Source organism: Varanus komodoensis, unplaced genomic scaffold (genome assembly GCF_004798865.1).
Source record: "Varanus komodoensis strain SLA01 unplaced genomic scaffold, ASM479886v1 scaffold24, whole genome shotgun sequence".
Classification (NCBI taxonomy): Eukaryota; Metazoa; Chordata; class Lepidosauria; order Squamata; family Varanidae; genus Varanus; species Varanus komodoensis.
In genome coordinates, this window is record NW_025335641.1 from 7292681 (window position 1) to 7309913 (window position 17233).

The 17233-nt window shown below is 36.3% G+C and overlaps 1 protein-coding gene across 17 annotated transcripts in view; it reads right to left on the reverse strand.

The window, feature by feature from the left end:
- The window catches only part of ZNF644 (zinc finger protein 644), a 79734-nt gene that overhangs the window by 21431 nt on the left and 41070 nt on the right, over nucleotides 1-17233 (reverse strand). For 15 of the 17 annotated variants that reach the window (XM_044432539.1, XM_044432550.1, XM_044432538.1 and 12 more), the window contains 3 exons: nucleotides 8213-11237; nucleotides 7417-8022; nucleotides 4559-4681 (listed from right to left, as the gene is read on the reverse strand). In XM_044432539.1, the coding sequence (XP_044288474.1) occupies nucleotides 4559-4681; nucleotides 7417-8022; nucleotides 8213-11201 (3718 nt within the window). In that variant the 5' untranslated portion in view covers nucleotides 11202-11237. The remainder of the gene's footprint in view (nucleotides 1-4558; nucleotides 4682-7416; nucleotides 8023-8212; nucleotides 11238-17233) is intronic. The other 2 variants (XM_044432554.1, XM_044432553.1) reach the window with 2 other exon arrangements.

Sequence of the window (17233 nt, forward strand, 5' to 3'; positions counted from 1 at the left end):
ATTATATTATTTGTTCCCTGGAGGAGAAAACCTATAATGCAGCAGGCCATAAAAGTTGCCCAGTTTGGGAATATTGCAATGAATTTTCACTACTTATGGGAAAGGCATGCATGCAAAACCATGATTTAAATCTAGTCTTACTGACTAGTGATTTAAAACAAATCCTCCTACTGCCAATGCAACTCCATAAGTTCTGCTGCATTTGCAGGATTCACTAATAGCATTAGTGTTTCCGGAAACAAGCTCAGACATGCTGGTTCCCAGATTAGCATGAAGAGCTGCATTTCAAAAACTAACACTTCCATTATTTTAAGGATACTTCAACAGCCACTATTTCCTACTGCTCTACCAATGCCCCCCACCAGTGCACAAGCAACACAAGATACTGTCCAATAGCTAGAATATCACAGTCCTGTATCATCTTGGGAAGCTATGTCACAGAACTGATTATCCTAATGAATGTGGCTAAAGAAAAAAGGAAATGTTAAAAAGGGTAAGCGTGAACTTACTAAGTATAAATAATGCTTTCCCAACAATGACCAAATCAGAAAAGTCAACAATGATTTGATACCAGAGACAACAAACCCAACAAACCCAAAGGTCCGCCTGGCGCTCTCATTATTTGCTTTTCGGAGCCAGGCCAAGACCTTTTTATTTAAATGTTATTTTATTTGATTGTTAAATTATTTATTGCTTTTATCTAACTCTGGGATGTTTCCAATTCTGTATATTTTTGTATATTGTTATTTATTTGTTTGTTGGAAACCGCCCTGAGGCATATGCGAATGGGGTAGCATACAAGCACTCCAAATAAATAAATAATAAATAAATCTTTTCCCCCATGGTGACAAAAATAGAGATACAAAGAAAAGCAACTTCCATATATTCTTTAAAAAAAAAATCAGAATTTCCAATTAAGAGTTATGGTTGTATTAAGTTTAGTGTTTAGTTTAAAAGAGCAATTTATAGATGAAACTTATTATAGGTTTAAAAATACTTTTTTAAATTGTTAGTGTTGACCCACCAGGAAATTCATAGTTTATAAAAACAGTGGCAATTAAGAGGATCAGTGTAGCCCTGGGAAAACATGTTACAGCTTCAGTGAGTGTGATGGCTGATAGCTTTTCTTCTATTTACACAAAATATAAAAGGTCCCTTGGCAACTCCTAAATCAAATCATGAAACGGAACTGACAGGAACAGAGATACTAGACATTATCCAATGGGGAGGGGGGTCATTAATCCCTGTCCACCCAGTTCAAGACCAAATGATGCGATGTTTGTATTATTGTGGAAGTCCAGTCCCTAAATTCAGTGTTCCAGAGTTTCAATGACTATCACTGCCCTAAAATCTGCAGTGTGTTTATCTATTCCCTCAGCTTAAGACTCACCATTAAAGAAAAACATATATTAATGTTCTTAACATTAACTAAAACAAAGGCAGAGTTATAAAAATGCCTATGTCTTGCCCACAAGCTAACATAGTCCTGTGAAAACACATTTCAGCTTCAGTGAAGCTGATAATTTCTTCTTCCGTTCAAACACAAAATATAAAAGGTCTCATAGCAATTGTCATAGAAAAATAAAGGTCATTTACGCATACAATTATGTAACCAGGTCAAAAAACTGACAAAATGCTATAAGGAATTTATGGACATGGCATTTTCTTCAAACCTATGCAAAGAAATGAAAAACAATAGTTTAATATATAATAGTAATTTTAATGCTGATATGAAAGAAATTTGTATAGTACAGTAATCACTATGACCCATGAGCCTAGGGGCATTAAGTTTTCATTAAAATAGAACTGTTCTATTAATACATTTCTTCCTTAAATGCAGTTGTGTCCCTTTTAGAGAAACTAAGGAAGGAAGTGCAATGCGGAAATTATTTATAAAGTAATCTCAAACTACATGAACACCAGGATTCTGCTTTCAAATCTGCATAGAAAGTTTGTAGTAGTATTCTTCACTTACACTGTTTATACTCAATACTCAAGCACACACAACAGAGGGGCTTATGGTAAGTATTTCTGCTATGGTATACAGCACTGCAGCAGAGAACAGCTTATGATTTGTAGAATCTACAAAACTGTATCACAGACTCTGTTGCAGTCTCCTAACTCTTCAAGTAACCTGTAGAAACTATTTACAAAATTACTATTATCATTCGTTTCTTCCAATCCGGGCATTGCGCTCTACGGCAAAGCCCGTATGTGATTGCACAGAAACCAAGAACTGGAGCTCAATAACGACTGATAAGCCAGGAATTCCTCACACCTTAAATGGCAAAAATTTAATACATTTTTATACTCAATTAATATATACTCTTCAATTTAAAGAATTTTAATTTCTTATGCATTTCTCTTCTCGCCCCTCAGGGTCACAATACAATAGAATACAATAATATTAAAATAAGCAATACATTAAAAGAATTCCCACTGATTTTGAATGTGTATCAATTTGCAAGTACGACTACATGACTTTATATAACTCTAACATTAGGAGCCTACCACATTTCTAAGGACTAGCTCATACTCATTAACAGAACATATGCAGCTTTAACACACCAAATCCCCCCAGGAGCTGGTCATGAGACCACGTGTACCCAGACCCTATTCTTGAATAATCAATTTCTCCACATCAGCCATAACTGAAATGTAGCCATTAATTTTGCAATGGGAACAGATTGGGCAGCATTTGTATTAAATGGCAGTGCCCACGTAACTCACATAATGTCATCACAGGGGAAAGGGGGCAAACAATCACAGTGCAGTCCCTTTACTAGTATTAAAAATCATAAGCAAATTATGACTGCATAATATCTTAGACTTAGCATACTTATATCCAAGAACTTTTAGTGCAAACCAACGATCTTATAAAATACTAAATAGTAATAAATATCCTTTGTACATATTGGAAAATGCTGTGGGTAACAGGCAAATTGCTGAAGGAGCTTTTAAAAATCCTGTATTCCCCTTCATGCATGGAACAGTAACATCAGTCTGTTCAAACTTCCCATTTTAATTAGCACGAAAGTCTCAAGAGTTTTGAAGATAATTAATAACAAACCCAGAGTATAGGGTTAAAGCCAGGAGACAGAACAGCAACCTAGATTCTATCATCTATATAACAGATACAGCAGTCATTCAAACCACTAACTCCTAACAAATTTAAAGGATAGGCTTAGTATTAGTATTAGCGTGTTTTACAAACCAGTTGTACTGCATGCTTGCACTTAAGAGGTTTATTTGTTTGTTTGCAAGCTACCCATGAGCCAAAGTGCTCTGGGAGGTTTCACAGAGCACATAAAAAAATAAAAGATATAAAAACATATTAAAATATCCTTAAAGGTTTACAATCCATATTTTAAAACCACTTATTAAAACTCTCTCCCCCCATGTATAAATTTAAATTAAAAAAGAAAAAAAATATTCAGACTTCTTAGCAGCTAAGCAGGTCTCAGAAGCTATTTGAATGCCCTACAGTAGAGGATGGTCTTTACCTGGCAACAAAAAGATAATAAGTTTGGTGCCAGGTGGATCTCAGGAGGGGAGCTCATTCCATAATTGGGGAGCTACCACTAAAACAATCCTTGTCGTTGTTGCCACCAACCAAGCCTCCCTTGTGGGTGGCAATCAGAAATACGTAGATCCCAGAACTTGATTGTAGTGTCTGGGCAGAAGAAGGCTGGGAGAGGCATTCCGTCAGGTATTGTGGTCCAAGCTGTGTAAGGTTTTATAGGTTAAAACTAGAACCTTGAATTGTACTTGCAAGGATATAGGCATTTTCTAGACGCCAGTGTTACGATCTTAAGTATTCCCACTTGTGGGGGGAGAGTAATTATGCACTATAAGGTGTACTATCCCAGTCCTTCTATATCTTATTTCATGAACTTCCAAATATGCCAATAAAATCCCAATCAGTTTCTCTTGCTTCTTTCCCTACAATGGACTACTGCAATTGGATAGCTCTATTTCCACTCAAGTACAGCCAATTCAAGTCACAGTACAAAATACCAAAAGGACACAACAAATATAGCTGCTCTTTGGTGTTTAAGTTGGGTGCAAGACCAGCAAACAGAGAAAAGTAACTCATAATAAATATGAGAGAAAATAATTGCATCATGATTGAAAATGATTACTGAAAATTGTACAAAACACATATAACTGCCTGTTTTTAGTCTACTTAGATGTTTTTGCCTAATAGAGGTTGATAGGTGAAAAAATACATAGGCACCTGGGTCAAGTTGGGAAATCCCTTTCCTTAAAAACAGCAGCTCCTTTTGCATTTAGTCAGAAAACAAAGAGCATTCTGCTCTCAATTGTTTGCATACATGAAAATAATGCTGGATCAAAAATAAAATAAATGAAAATAAAACCAGGCATGAAAAAATGGACAATAGCAACGTAAGTTTACAAGTTGCTAAAGTTCTAACTCCAAATTCAACTTTTGTTTCAGTGAATTTTAAATGTCAACTGAATTAGCATATGGATTTGTCAAGTCTGATGAGGAAAACGTATACAGACAGACTTGATTTTACATCTTTAACAAACATACCTGTCCCAGTCAAAAGTCCAGCACTCTTCTTTCGTGCATAAGCGCGTAAGTGGTTGGACAGGCTAACAGCACTTGTAAACGCCGTATTGCAATGCACACACGTTCTAAGCTTCACAGGCATACCTATCATTCAAAAGAAAACTATAATCCAGTTCTCTCTTTAAAAGTGAAACTCTCAAAGCGTTTTGAAAAATTCTGCATTAAAAGATGATTTTAAGTATGCTTACTGCACCACTGAAATTATTTCATATACTAGAAGGATCCAAGCTCATGGCTATTACTTTCATTTGTTGCATTTAGCACTAAACATGCTTTTGGTAAGAAAAATGGAAGGCGTGACTTGAATCCCTAAGCTTCTTTAAATTTAACACCTATTATCACTTTCCTGCTCATCTTCACATTATACAGATTATTTCCTAACCCCAAAATACAATTCTGCGATTTGACTAGCACAGTTCTGTTAAGAAGTTTGAAAGCTTTGCAACATTCCCAAATAAAGAGAATTAGAAAGTCTAGTCGACAAAGTGGTAATTGAAGTGTTTTATCCACACGACTGTAAAAAGCTCAATACTAAATTAGGGTGCTGATGAAGGCTGGGAGAAAAAGGTGGTAAAACACACCATTGCACAGCTGTTAGACAAAACATTTTATTCGGTGCATTTTATCTTCATTACTCTGAATGCGCAATCAATAATGAAAGTTAATGATTTGTAGTTTTTGCTAAGATCTTTGTGCTAAATAAATGATCAACAAACATCTTAGTTATCACAGGAAAGAACACACACTAAAACAATAACAAACCACATGACAAAGAAGCCATTACAAATAGTTTCTTCTCAGCTTTACTTCGATACACACAAATGTTTTTATTGTCCTTCTTTGCCAGATACAAGCCCTCAGGTGTTCTCCTTAGCATGTTCAAAGAAAATGTGAAGGAAGAGTGTTCCTGCTCCACCCCCTTTGTCATTGCATCTGTCACTCTATATATGTATGGTGTGATGGTCTGAGAAGAGTACCTGCTCTAACTGTGAGTGTGTTACACATGATTAAGAACCCTGATCTTCCATGGCTCTTCATCATGTGAAGCACCTCCACAGATACAGGGATATTCCCCTTCAAATATGTACAAAGGGAAAGCTGCAATGACCAGGGGGAGGAATGGAGCATTCTTCTCTTCATGCATTCTTTCAACACACTGAGTAGAATACCTTGAAAAGGTTAACCTAATGAATAACACAATCAATAGTCTGTTTCTTATACTATATTGGAAAGAATAAGGAGCTGTTTGAAATCCATTTCATCAAAAAGAAAATTTCAGATACGCTGCAATTCAAGAATAACTAGACAGTAAAACAAAGACTATTTCACATATTAAAAATATAATATCGCTTTGAGACAGACTTCAGAAGTTTTAATAAATGAAGCAGCACTGTGAGTTGTCAAATCCTATGTTAATCACAATTAGCTTAAGGACTCTATTTACTATTAGTAAACAAGTGGTGTTTTATTTTTGAATGAAACCTAGTATTAAGCAGCATTAATGAAAGTAGCAAAACATTTCATGTTTAGCAAACTATTCAGCAATTTCTAAGTTTCTGTGAAACTTATCCATGAGACCAGTTTTATTGCGAAGTGTCCTATTTTAAAGGAACCCAGCAAAATAGTCAAATATACCTTGTATAATTTTATAAATACAATATTAACTGATCTTTTCATCATAGCAAACTAAGTATTTGGTGTAAAGACAAGGCATCTAACTAAACAAAGGTAAGAGCTAGAACACAGTGGGCAATCTTATGCACGCTAGCAGGTGCCATGTAACTTCAGACTCCAAATAGAGAATCAAATGTCTGAATACTTCCCCATTTTTTAAAATGAAGGGAGTAAAATATGGTAAAAACACAACAACTATGTTAACATTTGATTTACTGCCTGCAGTTGGCTTTGGTACAACACAGCAACAGAATCATCACATGAACAAGAACTGAGCTGTAGCAGAAGTGCTATATCATACTGCAGTACTGGAAGAGCCAGAAAAATGAGAAAGGGTATAAAGCAAGATCATGCACTTTACTGCAAAGTATATTACATGAAACATTTAGTGAAGCTAGAATGAGAAATGATAGCTGCAAAAAGTGTTGTGCAGATGTGTTGTCAAAGGATTCCAACAGACCTTCCTTGATCCATGACAGCCAATACTGAAAGATATATTTAAGAATGGTATTCTAGAACTACACTCCAAGCTATGAAGGAAGTAATAAAAGGAAAAAAATTCTTGGCATATTTCCTAAGAAGATCTTCATCCAAAAAACTTTAGGAATTTGGTATCAGAACTCTGATGGGAACAACAGTGTTAAAACAAGGCTATGGCTAGCACAGAAATGTCGATAGGACAGAAATAGATTAGATCACATATCACCTAGTTAACCAATCAAGCATGCATTAACTTATGCAAACATGCATAGTCTTACTTTAGATAAAACAAACATCTTAATAAATTATATATCTTCACCAGTGGAAGATTACGGGGTTCCCCCAGCTCTGCCAGTTATGAGCGCCAAAATATTTTAAGTATATGTCTCCTCTTTATATACATCCTCAATCACTATAGAACAAAAACTTCTTCATATTCAGAGCTCAACTTGCATATAGAAAACTAAAGCAATTTTCATATGAAAGATTAATTTCCTTACTATTTCTCTAGCTAGAACTTCACAAAGGAAAAAAGCAGTTTCAATAAGAATTACTTTTAGAATACTGTTTAAATGTTATATTGTATATTGTTATATCGTAATTTATTTTCCAGTTTACTGAAATCATAATGGAACAGTAGACCCAACTATAAACAAACCTCTTACCTGACTGCATAGTCAAGTCCATTTTTTGTGGCTGATACATCAAAGGACTGTCTTCATCTAATGGAAGAACACATTTTTGAACAAACCTCTTTCTTGCAGTTTGATTATGGATCTTTTGAGGAGAGGTATCAAGATTTCTTTCTTCTCCTATCCTTTTATTTTTCAAAAGTTCTATCAGTGTAAGTGACTGGGGGTTTTTTTCATCATGTAGAACTGTTTTTGCTTCATCACATTCATTGAGGAAAGTCAGCCCTTCTTCCTCTGATGCAGACACTGATACATTTTCAGTCTTTAGGCCATTGCGGTATGCTTCAAGAGGTATAACATTTTGTGATAAAAAGTCATCATTTGATGAAAGTTTCTGAGCCACAAATGGTCTGGGGATAACACGCCGACTGTTCAATGCCTTCAGGATTTTTTCATATTTTTCTTCATTTTGCATCATTTCATTTAGAACACAGATTGGAGATTTGTGTGCATCCCATTTGGTTTTACCAAGCCTTTTAAGGTGTCCTCGTACGTGATTAGATAATCCAATTTTAGTGTCAAACCAACCACCACAAAGCTGACATGTATGTTCTGAAGAACTTTCTGATTTTTCAATAGCTACAAAGAAAAGGTATTGCTTTATCAATTTGTTAGACATTAGGGACTCAGCTTGCCTAAAATCTATGCATTAAAATTTCAACCAAGAATGTAAACAAAAACTGCAAGAGAATCAGGATGTAGTAAAACTAGCTTCAGATTCACATTACATCCCCTTCACCCTGCACAGTATGCTAAAGAAAAATCTTACCTTTTCTAACTCGTTTAACAGGGGTTCCCGTCACTGTTCTTTTGAAATGCTGCATTTTGTCACTTGTTGCTATCTGTTCAGGTGAGACAACATGGCGGGCCTCATAGCTTAACCCAGCTCTGTGAAGATGCCCACGAACATGATTAGACAATCCAACACCAGTTTCAAAAGTCGCTGGACAATATGGACAAGTTTTTTTCTCAAGTGATAAGTCAGTCCAATGGAAAACTGAGTTATGTTTTGGCAACGTTGTGCCTATGTTTTCTAAATTATGAGGATCTTGAAAATCATGCAGGTAATTGCTACCTTCACCATCTTCATAATACTCAAAATAAAATCCATCATTTTGCTCATATCTAAGAGAGGATTTACCACCAGCATCTTCTTCCATTTTACCTTTAAATAAAGGGAACAGGTTTACAGGGTCCTGATTAATATCACTGTAAGAGCCATCCTCCACAGACCGTGTAGTGTAATCACACAGTTCAACATTATCCCATGAACTTTCATCCTCCGTTTCATAGCTGTCTTTTTTCCCAGCAAGTTTCTGCAAAACAACAACAGTCATTTTATGTAGAACGTCTGGATAACTGTCCAAATCATCTCCTGTTACAGAGCCTTCCCTTTTGGATCTTTTAACCAATCTTTTTACAGTTACATGCTTATTTTTATAGATGCCTGGTCTTTTTGCATCATACTTAAGAGAATCCATAATACATCTATTATGAGAATTATCTGAAGACAATAAAGGTAAGGGCCTGACAGATCTTGTAGCTTCCCTTTTAACGTGTAATAGATAAGGGCTGCTAATTTTTTTAATCCTATGGTTTTCATGTTTGTCTCTATATAAATAATTACTGCTAGCTTTGACACTAGCCTTTTTCTTTCCTGTGTGATGTAAATATTTAGATTTTTGGCCAGTGCTATTTCTATGCAAAATAGGCTTGTCTGTAGAGCTTAGACCATACACACTTACAGCTGACTGTGCAACGCTTTTCCGAGCCTTCTGTATCCTGGGGGGTCTCTTGTGAAGTTTTGCAAAGTTACTTGACTGGAATGCAGAGCCAAATGGTCGTTTTATATCTTGTTTTAAAACAGAGGTCTTTGGAAAGGTAGATGCTTGTTTGAGCAAATGTTTAGTCCTGCTTCCAAAATCTAAAGGTTCTTCTACAACATGACTTTTTCTTTTTTCTAATCTAAGACGGCTTCCAAAAGGATCTATACATGATGTTGGATGCAAATATTCCATGTGTTTTTTTAAAATGCTCCTGGCTGATGTAGTAAATGGGCAAATTTTGCACATATGGTCAGCTGACTTTTTTGATGATTCCATGAAGGAATCTTTCACTAATGCCTTTTTTTGTATTTTTCTTTGAGTTATATCTGTAGTGATCATTGAACATTTCACCACTGCCCCATGAGCAATCCCTCGATGGCACTCAAGTTCATTCTCTGTCACTGCCATAAAGTTACATTCTTCACAGCAATAGTACCTTTTATCTTTTTCATGGGTTTTAGCATGTTGCACAAAGGTTTTGGGACAATTGGTACCAAATACACATTGTGGACACTGTAACCGTGCACTCCTACCCTCATCCTGAAGTTCTTTCAATTCACGAATTTCCTCCATCAGTTTCTGTCTTCTTTCCTGATGTATTATCATATGTTTAAGAAGGGAATTGCGGTCTCGAAAGGTCCGGCCACATTCCCTACATGCATAAGGCCTCGGAACATTTAAATGACGAAAGTGACTATTGCCATCCAAGTGATACATCATGTGCCTGTGCAGGTGCTTCTTTTCCCTAAAATTCACATTGCACTTCGTACAGGGATAAAATGATGGCTCATCAGTACTAAAATTGGATGGTGATTCTAAATCATCTTGTTCACATTTGTTTAATAGAGTATTAGAAAGAAAAGTGCTAGTGTGAACAGGAGAAGTATCATCTGCACATTTATTACTTGGATTATAAATCAACTGTTGGATGGCATCCACAACTTCAAATTCCTCATCTGTTGATTCAGGCTTCACTCTCGCTAATGAATATTTCTGTGATTCTATTACTTGTAAATTCTCACTCTGCTCCAAAAACTCAACATCTAGTGAATCTGAGTTATCAGGAATATAATTTGATTCATTAAAACAGTCCTCAGTATAACGTGTAATTTTGCTAACATCCATCTTTCTTTTTCTCCTTTTCTGTACACCAACATTAGGCTGAACAGGTGACTTTTCTACAGTTTCTTCATTTGTCATAAGAAATTCTATAAACTCTTTTTGTGGATCCCAGTTTGTATCACTTTCTGTTCTGTTGTCACCTGCATCTGAAGAAGTGCCTGTTAGAGATTTGTTACCATCATCTTTTTCTAGTGAACTTTTACTATCCTCACATATATCTACTTGGCTTACTAAAGTGCTGTCTGATTTTATGCTTTTTCCTATAGACGGCTGTATGTCACAAGCAACTGAAGCAGAGGGAGGTAGATTTTTCATGGAATGTGTCAGGTTCTTAGCATGCGCTGCTTCAGGTAACAAAAACAAAACTTGGTGTTGACTTGAATTTTGGGTTGAAGTCTTTGTAGGAAGCTGGAGATTATGTACCAACGTCACAGTTGAGCAAGAATCTGTTTGATGGCCCACAGTTTGTGCAGTGGTTAACGAAACACTGCTTTTTTTCATAATGGAAGTTTTAGTTAAAGTAGAGTGTAAAACTGGTCCATTAACAGAAGTTCCTGTAGGCAAAAGAAAGTTTTCACTAGAAACAGTAGGAGCACCAGTGTGTATAAATATAGATGTCTGGCCTCCACTTAAGGCTTTTTCCGACGTGTCCCTCGATAGCTCTTCAGGCAGAGTCAGGGTATTCTTCTGAAATGACGTTTCACTCTCTTGGAATTTGGGAATGCCACTGTTATTTTCAGAGATGAAACTACTGTCATCTAGCAGTCCTTTAGCACCAATAATCTCAGTACTGATCTCTGTCTCATCCATACTGCTGGTCTGCTCTGTCCATTAAGTACATTTATGCTAGAATAAAAAACAAAGAGACCTTGTCAGAATTTCTATATGTGCCTGAAAAAGAAACTTATCAGTTAAACAGCATCTGCATAAGCAGGAAGACCACTGATAAGCACATATTAATGAAAGGGAAATTATGCCAAATTTCAAAATCCATTATTATTATAGTTCTTTTATGATTTCTTCAAGCCAGATTTGCATATATACTCCAATGTGCCAGCCAGTACACATCCAGTATCTGCATATAATGAACATAAAGTCCAGGTGGCATGCAGAAATTACATATGCATGATCCAACACACTAAGTCAGAAATTTATTTTGAATGTTAAAGCAACTATATGAAATGCTATCATACTGTTTTTCAGCAATGCTACATTTCTGAAACAACACTGTAATCAACCCTTAGATTCCACAGCAAAGATCAATGACCCATATTTTAGGCTGTATTATTTCAAACTATAAGGTTGCATCCAGCAGTGTTGTTCTGCAAGTGGAAGGGCAACTACTGGAAAAACTGATTTCTACTCCTCCTACATCCCCTCGCAGTCCCCCAAAATCTATTCTGTAGGGGGACTGTGGGAGGCTGCAAAGTGGGGAGAAGACAGGAATCTACCATCCTGTTGCATAACTGTCAGATCCAACTAATATCTGTACTGGAAATGAAAGAAGTAATAAATTGCTTACACATACAGGAAAAGGTTACAAGAACAAAAATCAACTATGAAGCAGGAAAACATCTATAGAATAATTTCCTGATAGTATACTTATACATTTTATGCTGGAGCAGGAAAAGAGCAGAGAGGGGAGACATTAGTGATCAATAAATACAGCATCAAAATGCTCCATAGTAGAAACAGATTTCTATCCAGGGATACTATATACATGCAACAGACACAGGATATAAACTGGTAAGAATACAGTTTGTGCATTTAGCTACACAGAACCCAGGGTATCTTGGAATTACGTTTCTTGAATGCATTTCTTGGCTGTACTTGGCCTGCTCAGAAAAACAGGGCTCAAAAAGCGTCCTCTACCAAGCAGCAGATAGGTGGAGGAGGAACTGGATGAGCCATCTCATATTCACAAGTCAAATTTCCATGTTTATTATGAAAAGAGTGCTGAGTCCCTTTGAGTTATACAGGCAGTTATATCTCTCCTCTGTAGTTATATACTGAGTTATATTCCTCTTTATTAACATGCACAGAATTTCTAGCTGTCTGTGGTTTCCAGTTTTTGTTAAATACCAATGTCTTGCTGCAGTATTCAGACATCTTTTGCTGCTTCATTTATTCACACACATACATGTACATGCACACACAAATCCCATGGAATCATCTTAAAGCAAGCTGCTTGACCCTGCTGCTTGACAGCTATAAATAAACTGATTTTTTTATTTCCAGCCATATGAATATTATAATAAAGCAGTCTGTTACTTAATTCCTAGATTGTTTTAAGTAAATACTTTCAAATTACTTACATCCAGGCTTTTCAACAAATCTTAAGCCTGACATGTTAGAAATAAATTATCGAGGTAATAATTTTGTTGTTCTTAACCAGTCTGCTAGTAATGTGAACATATATTCCAGAAAATTTATATACAACAGCACTCAACATTCCTCAAGTAAAAGATTATGTTACCCAACAGATAAAACTATCTTAATTCATTTTGTAATTATTGGAAGCATGCATGGGTTATTTACACCAAAACTGTTGGTACTAGACACTCATTCATGAGCAGTAGCTCTAAAAGTATTGCTAATGCTTACATACTAGCTTAAATACTAAATAATTAGTATTTCTATTCTGATGAACTTCTGAAAACAGTCATAAATATTGAAAGATGGAATATCTTACACTGATGACACATCGATGCTAAGGCCTTCATTTATCCTTACACTTAGACAACCATGTTTAGTATCATTTCCAAATTTGGTGTTCACTGGATTTTTATATTACTCGATTATGAAATAATACAGGTTCCTAATCAATCCTATTCAATGTTATTACTCTGAAATGGTGATAATACAGCACCCAGTAGGAGCCAGAACATCACATGCAAAGAAGTTTAATAATGGGCACAACACACACATTAAAAAGTAGACAGTATTAGGGTGAAATTAAAAAACAAGGTCCAAGGTCTCTCACACATTGCCACTGAAAACTTAATGCAGAAATTAAGTTTTAGATGTTTTTGCGGTAAAAAGATTTCTCTAGCTTATTACAGTCACAGAAGTAGATAAATGCACGCTCAGTCAATCTGAGAGTCTGTATTAGCTTTTCTCAACAGGAAGCAGCATTGCTAACGAAGTGGTAAATTCAGTGTTAATGAGTGGCTTCACTGCTGCCACCTCTGAGGTAAAACCTTTCATGTTCCATGTTCCACCCATCTGTTCTGGTGTTAGGGGTTCAGAAAAAGAACAGACGCTTCCCATTTAAAGCAACTTGGTTGGTACCCCCTGAACAGCAGGGTGGTAAACTAAGAATATCATATTTGCTTGAAGATTGCAGTTAGAATTATCAGAATGACTTCAATAAAACCTTGTATAAGTTTGCATGAAGATAACAAGCTGTATTGTGACCACCAAAGACAGTACTGTTACGTATAACCATGCACTGTAACACTTTTACAGTATTACATACAATTTTGTTCACATGTGATAAAGTCTTACAACTGACTTAAGTGTTCAATCAAAATGAACTACCTGTAAGCAAAAAAATATAGGCAAGCAACCAAAAAGCCAGTTAATTGATGGGGTTTTTGCCCAGTCTGAGCAACAATTATGCCAAAGATCAGAGGCATTCATAGAACACATCTGATACCACTGTCCAGACAGGTTGTAAGTCTCTGCCCAGCCTCCCCCCACCCCTACAAATGACCAAGAAAACATGAACTGACTGTGCAATCTAACTGGCAGACTTCTTGATGTTAGTGCCTTTTACAGGGTACTTCCAACACTTCTGATTGTGCCCTGAAGCACCAAATAGATTATGGGACACTGCTGTGCAGATCCTGGCTCCAGATTAAAATTGCAGTAACATTATTTGTAAAAGTAATACTGCTTTCTCAGCAGTAGATTTAGGTTAGAGTTGTTAATACACATGATACATTTTGCTATATACTGTAACACCTATCCCTAACGCTCTAATTTTGCTATGTTATATACTGCACTTTTAAATCCACACAACTTATGACCGTTTTAGCTCCAAAGCCACAAACAGTAAGCAATAGAGATTGTATCAAATATTAGTCTTATATAACATATACCAGGGGTTGCCAAACTTGCTCAACAGAAGACCCACGTACAGTAAATGTCAGATATTTGAGAGCTGCAAGTGAGTGCCCACAGGTGACAGCAGGCGGTGTGCGGCAATGGACACACATAAGCACCTGCTGCGGCTAGCAGCAAGCCACAAAATAAATTCAAAGAGTCATATGTGTCTCCCAAGCCTCGGTTCAGTCACCCCAACATATACCTATTGAAAGGAATTTAACTCCCACTACCTAGTACTACACTGGATGCAATCTTATGTATTAGATAACCAAAACAGTAAAGCAGGAGAAAATGAATTGCAGATAAATAGATTCGGTTCACACCTGTTTTCCATACAATGTGCTGATTTAACATTAGGATTGATTTAGAAAGAATAATTGTGTGAAAGAATGTTATTTTTAAGAAAACAAGAAATAATGAGAAGCCATCTGAAAAGGATTCTACTACACAGACAGAACCGGGAAGTGAAGGCAAAAGACAATTCACAAAAGTCAAGAATAAACTATATACATATAACTGGAAGTCTATCATCCTATACTCTGTGAGCTGTGTGTTAGATAAAACTACAAGTCAACCCCCACCCCAAAACCCTCTTCTGAAGTTTTACAAATGTATACTAGAAGCACTGATACATGCTTTATCATTCTGTAATAACTTTTTTGTGTTATAGAGATAAACATACCGAACAAACACTTCAATCTATTTAAATTACATAAAACCCTCATAGATGTACACTTACTAATCATTTAAGTAAAGTTTACTTTCAAAATAAGAACAAACTGTTATTTAAAAGTTTATTTAAACCAGTGAACATAAAAATTGATAGAACTACAAATTAAAAAGAAGCTATTAAATTAGACATAACTGTAAGTTCTTCATGTCTCTATCTTTCCAAATCTTAAAGATGCCCAGGGAAAATCTGCACCAAATATAAACATGTATTTACTCAGGGTTACTCATTTACAGGGCAATCCTATACATTATCTACTTGACAGTTAAGGTCCATTGTTTTCCTTGGAGCTCATTCTCAGTTGAGTGAGTACTAGATTGCAACCTAACTTCAAACATCTCGAAATGTAAGATTACTTTTTGTGAGTATGCATGTCTAAGTTAGCCTAAGAACAAGGCACAGTGGGTGGGTGAGCTGTCCATTAGACAAATGCCCACTCAGCACTTGCCATGGCTTTTTTCTTCCTTGGTTCCACTCCTGGCCTCTCTTGGCAGGTATCCCCAGGGGTAGAAGTCTTTGTCATCGTGTTATTATTTGTCTGCCTTGAAATTTCCATACGTTTATCCATTCATTCCTCTGTTTTGAAATTTGCATATTTACCAAAGATGATCACTGTTCTGCAACTCTCATGTAATCTGACAGGTAACAATGGAGATCAGCAGAGGAAGTGACAAGCACACTGGTGCTGAGGGAGAAAAATTGGCTGACAACTTCAGGAGAGAAGGAGCATTAGGGATAGGTGCTACTTCTTCAGTAAAATGTGAAACAGCCTTTTTTAAAGGTGTTTGCTGGCAAGAGAAGCACCAAAATTGAAGAGAAAATCAACAGGCACTGAAAACAGGGAGGGCATTGAATGGACAGGCAGTCCTGTTTGGCGACCTAAATAAATAAATGTGATGGTTTTTCATAACCATAAGGGCTTGAAAAATTATTTCCTTTTTGGAATCTGATGAAGTTGGAGGCTTTTGCTAGGAGAGTGCTGAAGCGGAGGATGAAACCAACAATAAGAAGTGGGGGATATGGCTACACTGGGCTCAGTAGCAAACAAGCAATTTTGGTGTGCGGTTCCAGTTCCCTGTTCTCTGAAATACTATTTCTAAAAACTTTGCAGGAATGTTCTCATGTTTAAAAGAGGTCATAATTTTAAATCTGTTTGGCAGTCTGATGCAGAACAGAGGTGTTTTCCCCCTGAGCCAGCAACCCTACTGGACCAATTGCTAAAAATACACAAATGAAATAGCTAAATATATACATATTTCATGACAGAGCAGTAGAAGGGGGGTTTATGCAAAATTCCCAAACAATGGACATGCACTCCCGTGCACTTGCTTTTAAAAAGTATGAATGTGTTTGGAACTGTCTCCAGTGTCTTTTTTTCCCCCCCAAGATTTCTAGGATGGAAAAAACAAAACAAAAAACCCCACCAACATTCCATCCTGAGGCAGGGAAAGTGGTAGCAACACTAGCAAAGTCATGTGGAACAGGAGAAATTTTTGCTGCTCTTACTACATAGCTCTCTAGCTCTTCCCAAAAACCCAAGAAAAAATTGCTCTACTGGATTCAGACACCATAACAAGCCATCCTAAACAACGCTAAAAGCTATGAGAGTTGATTTGTGGAGGTGGAGGGACAGCAGAACACAAAAAAACCCTCTGGGTTTGGACAGCTTGCTAAGTCATTTGCAACTAGCCACAATAACAACCCACCATATTTAGTGTGACATGTGAACCAGGTGTCTATTACTCTCTTTTCTTCCTCTCAAAAACCAAAAGAAAAAAACTGTTCTAAAGTATCTTAGCTCCTTTTATTTTTGCATAAAGATTTCATTTTCTAGAAAAATCTTAATGAGTTCCGCAGCTATAGTTGCCTGTAGCCATATAATGTAAGCTTTAAGAAATGAAGCACAAAGGTCAGATCTGTCTTCAAAATGACAGATCATCACTTAAATGCCTCAGGCTAGTCTTATTGTCTCAGAAATCTCAAACATCAGTATTTTTGCAAA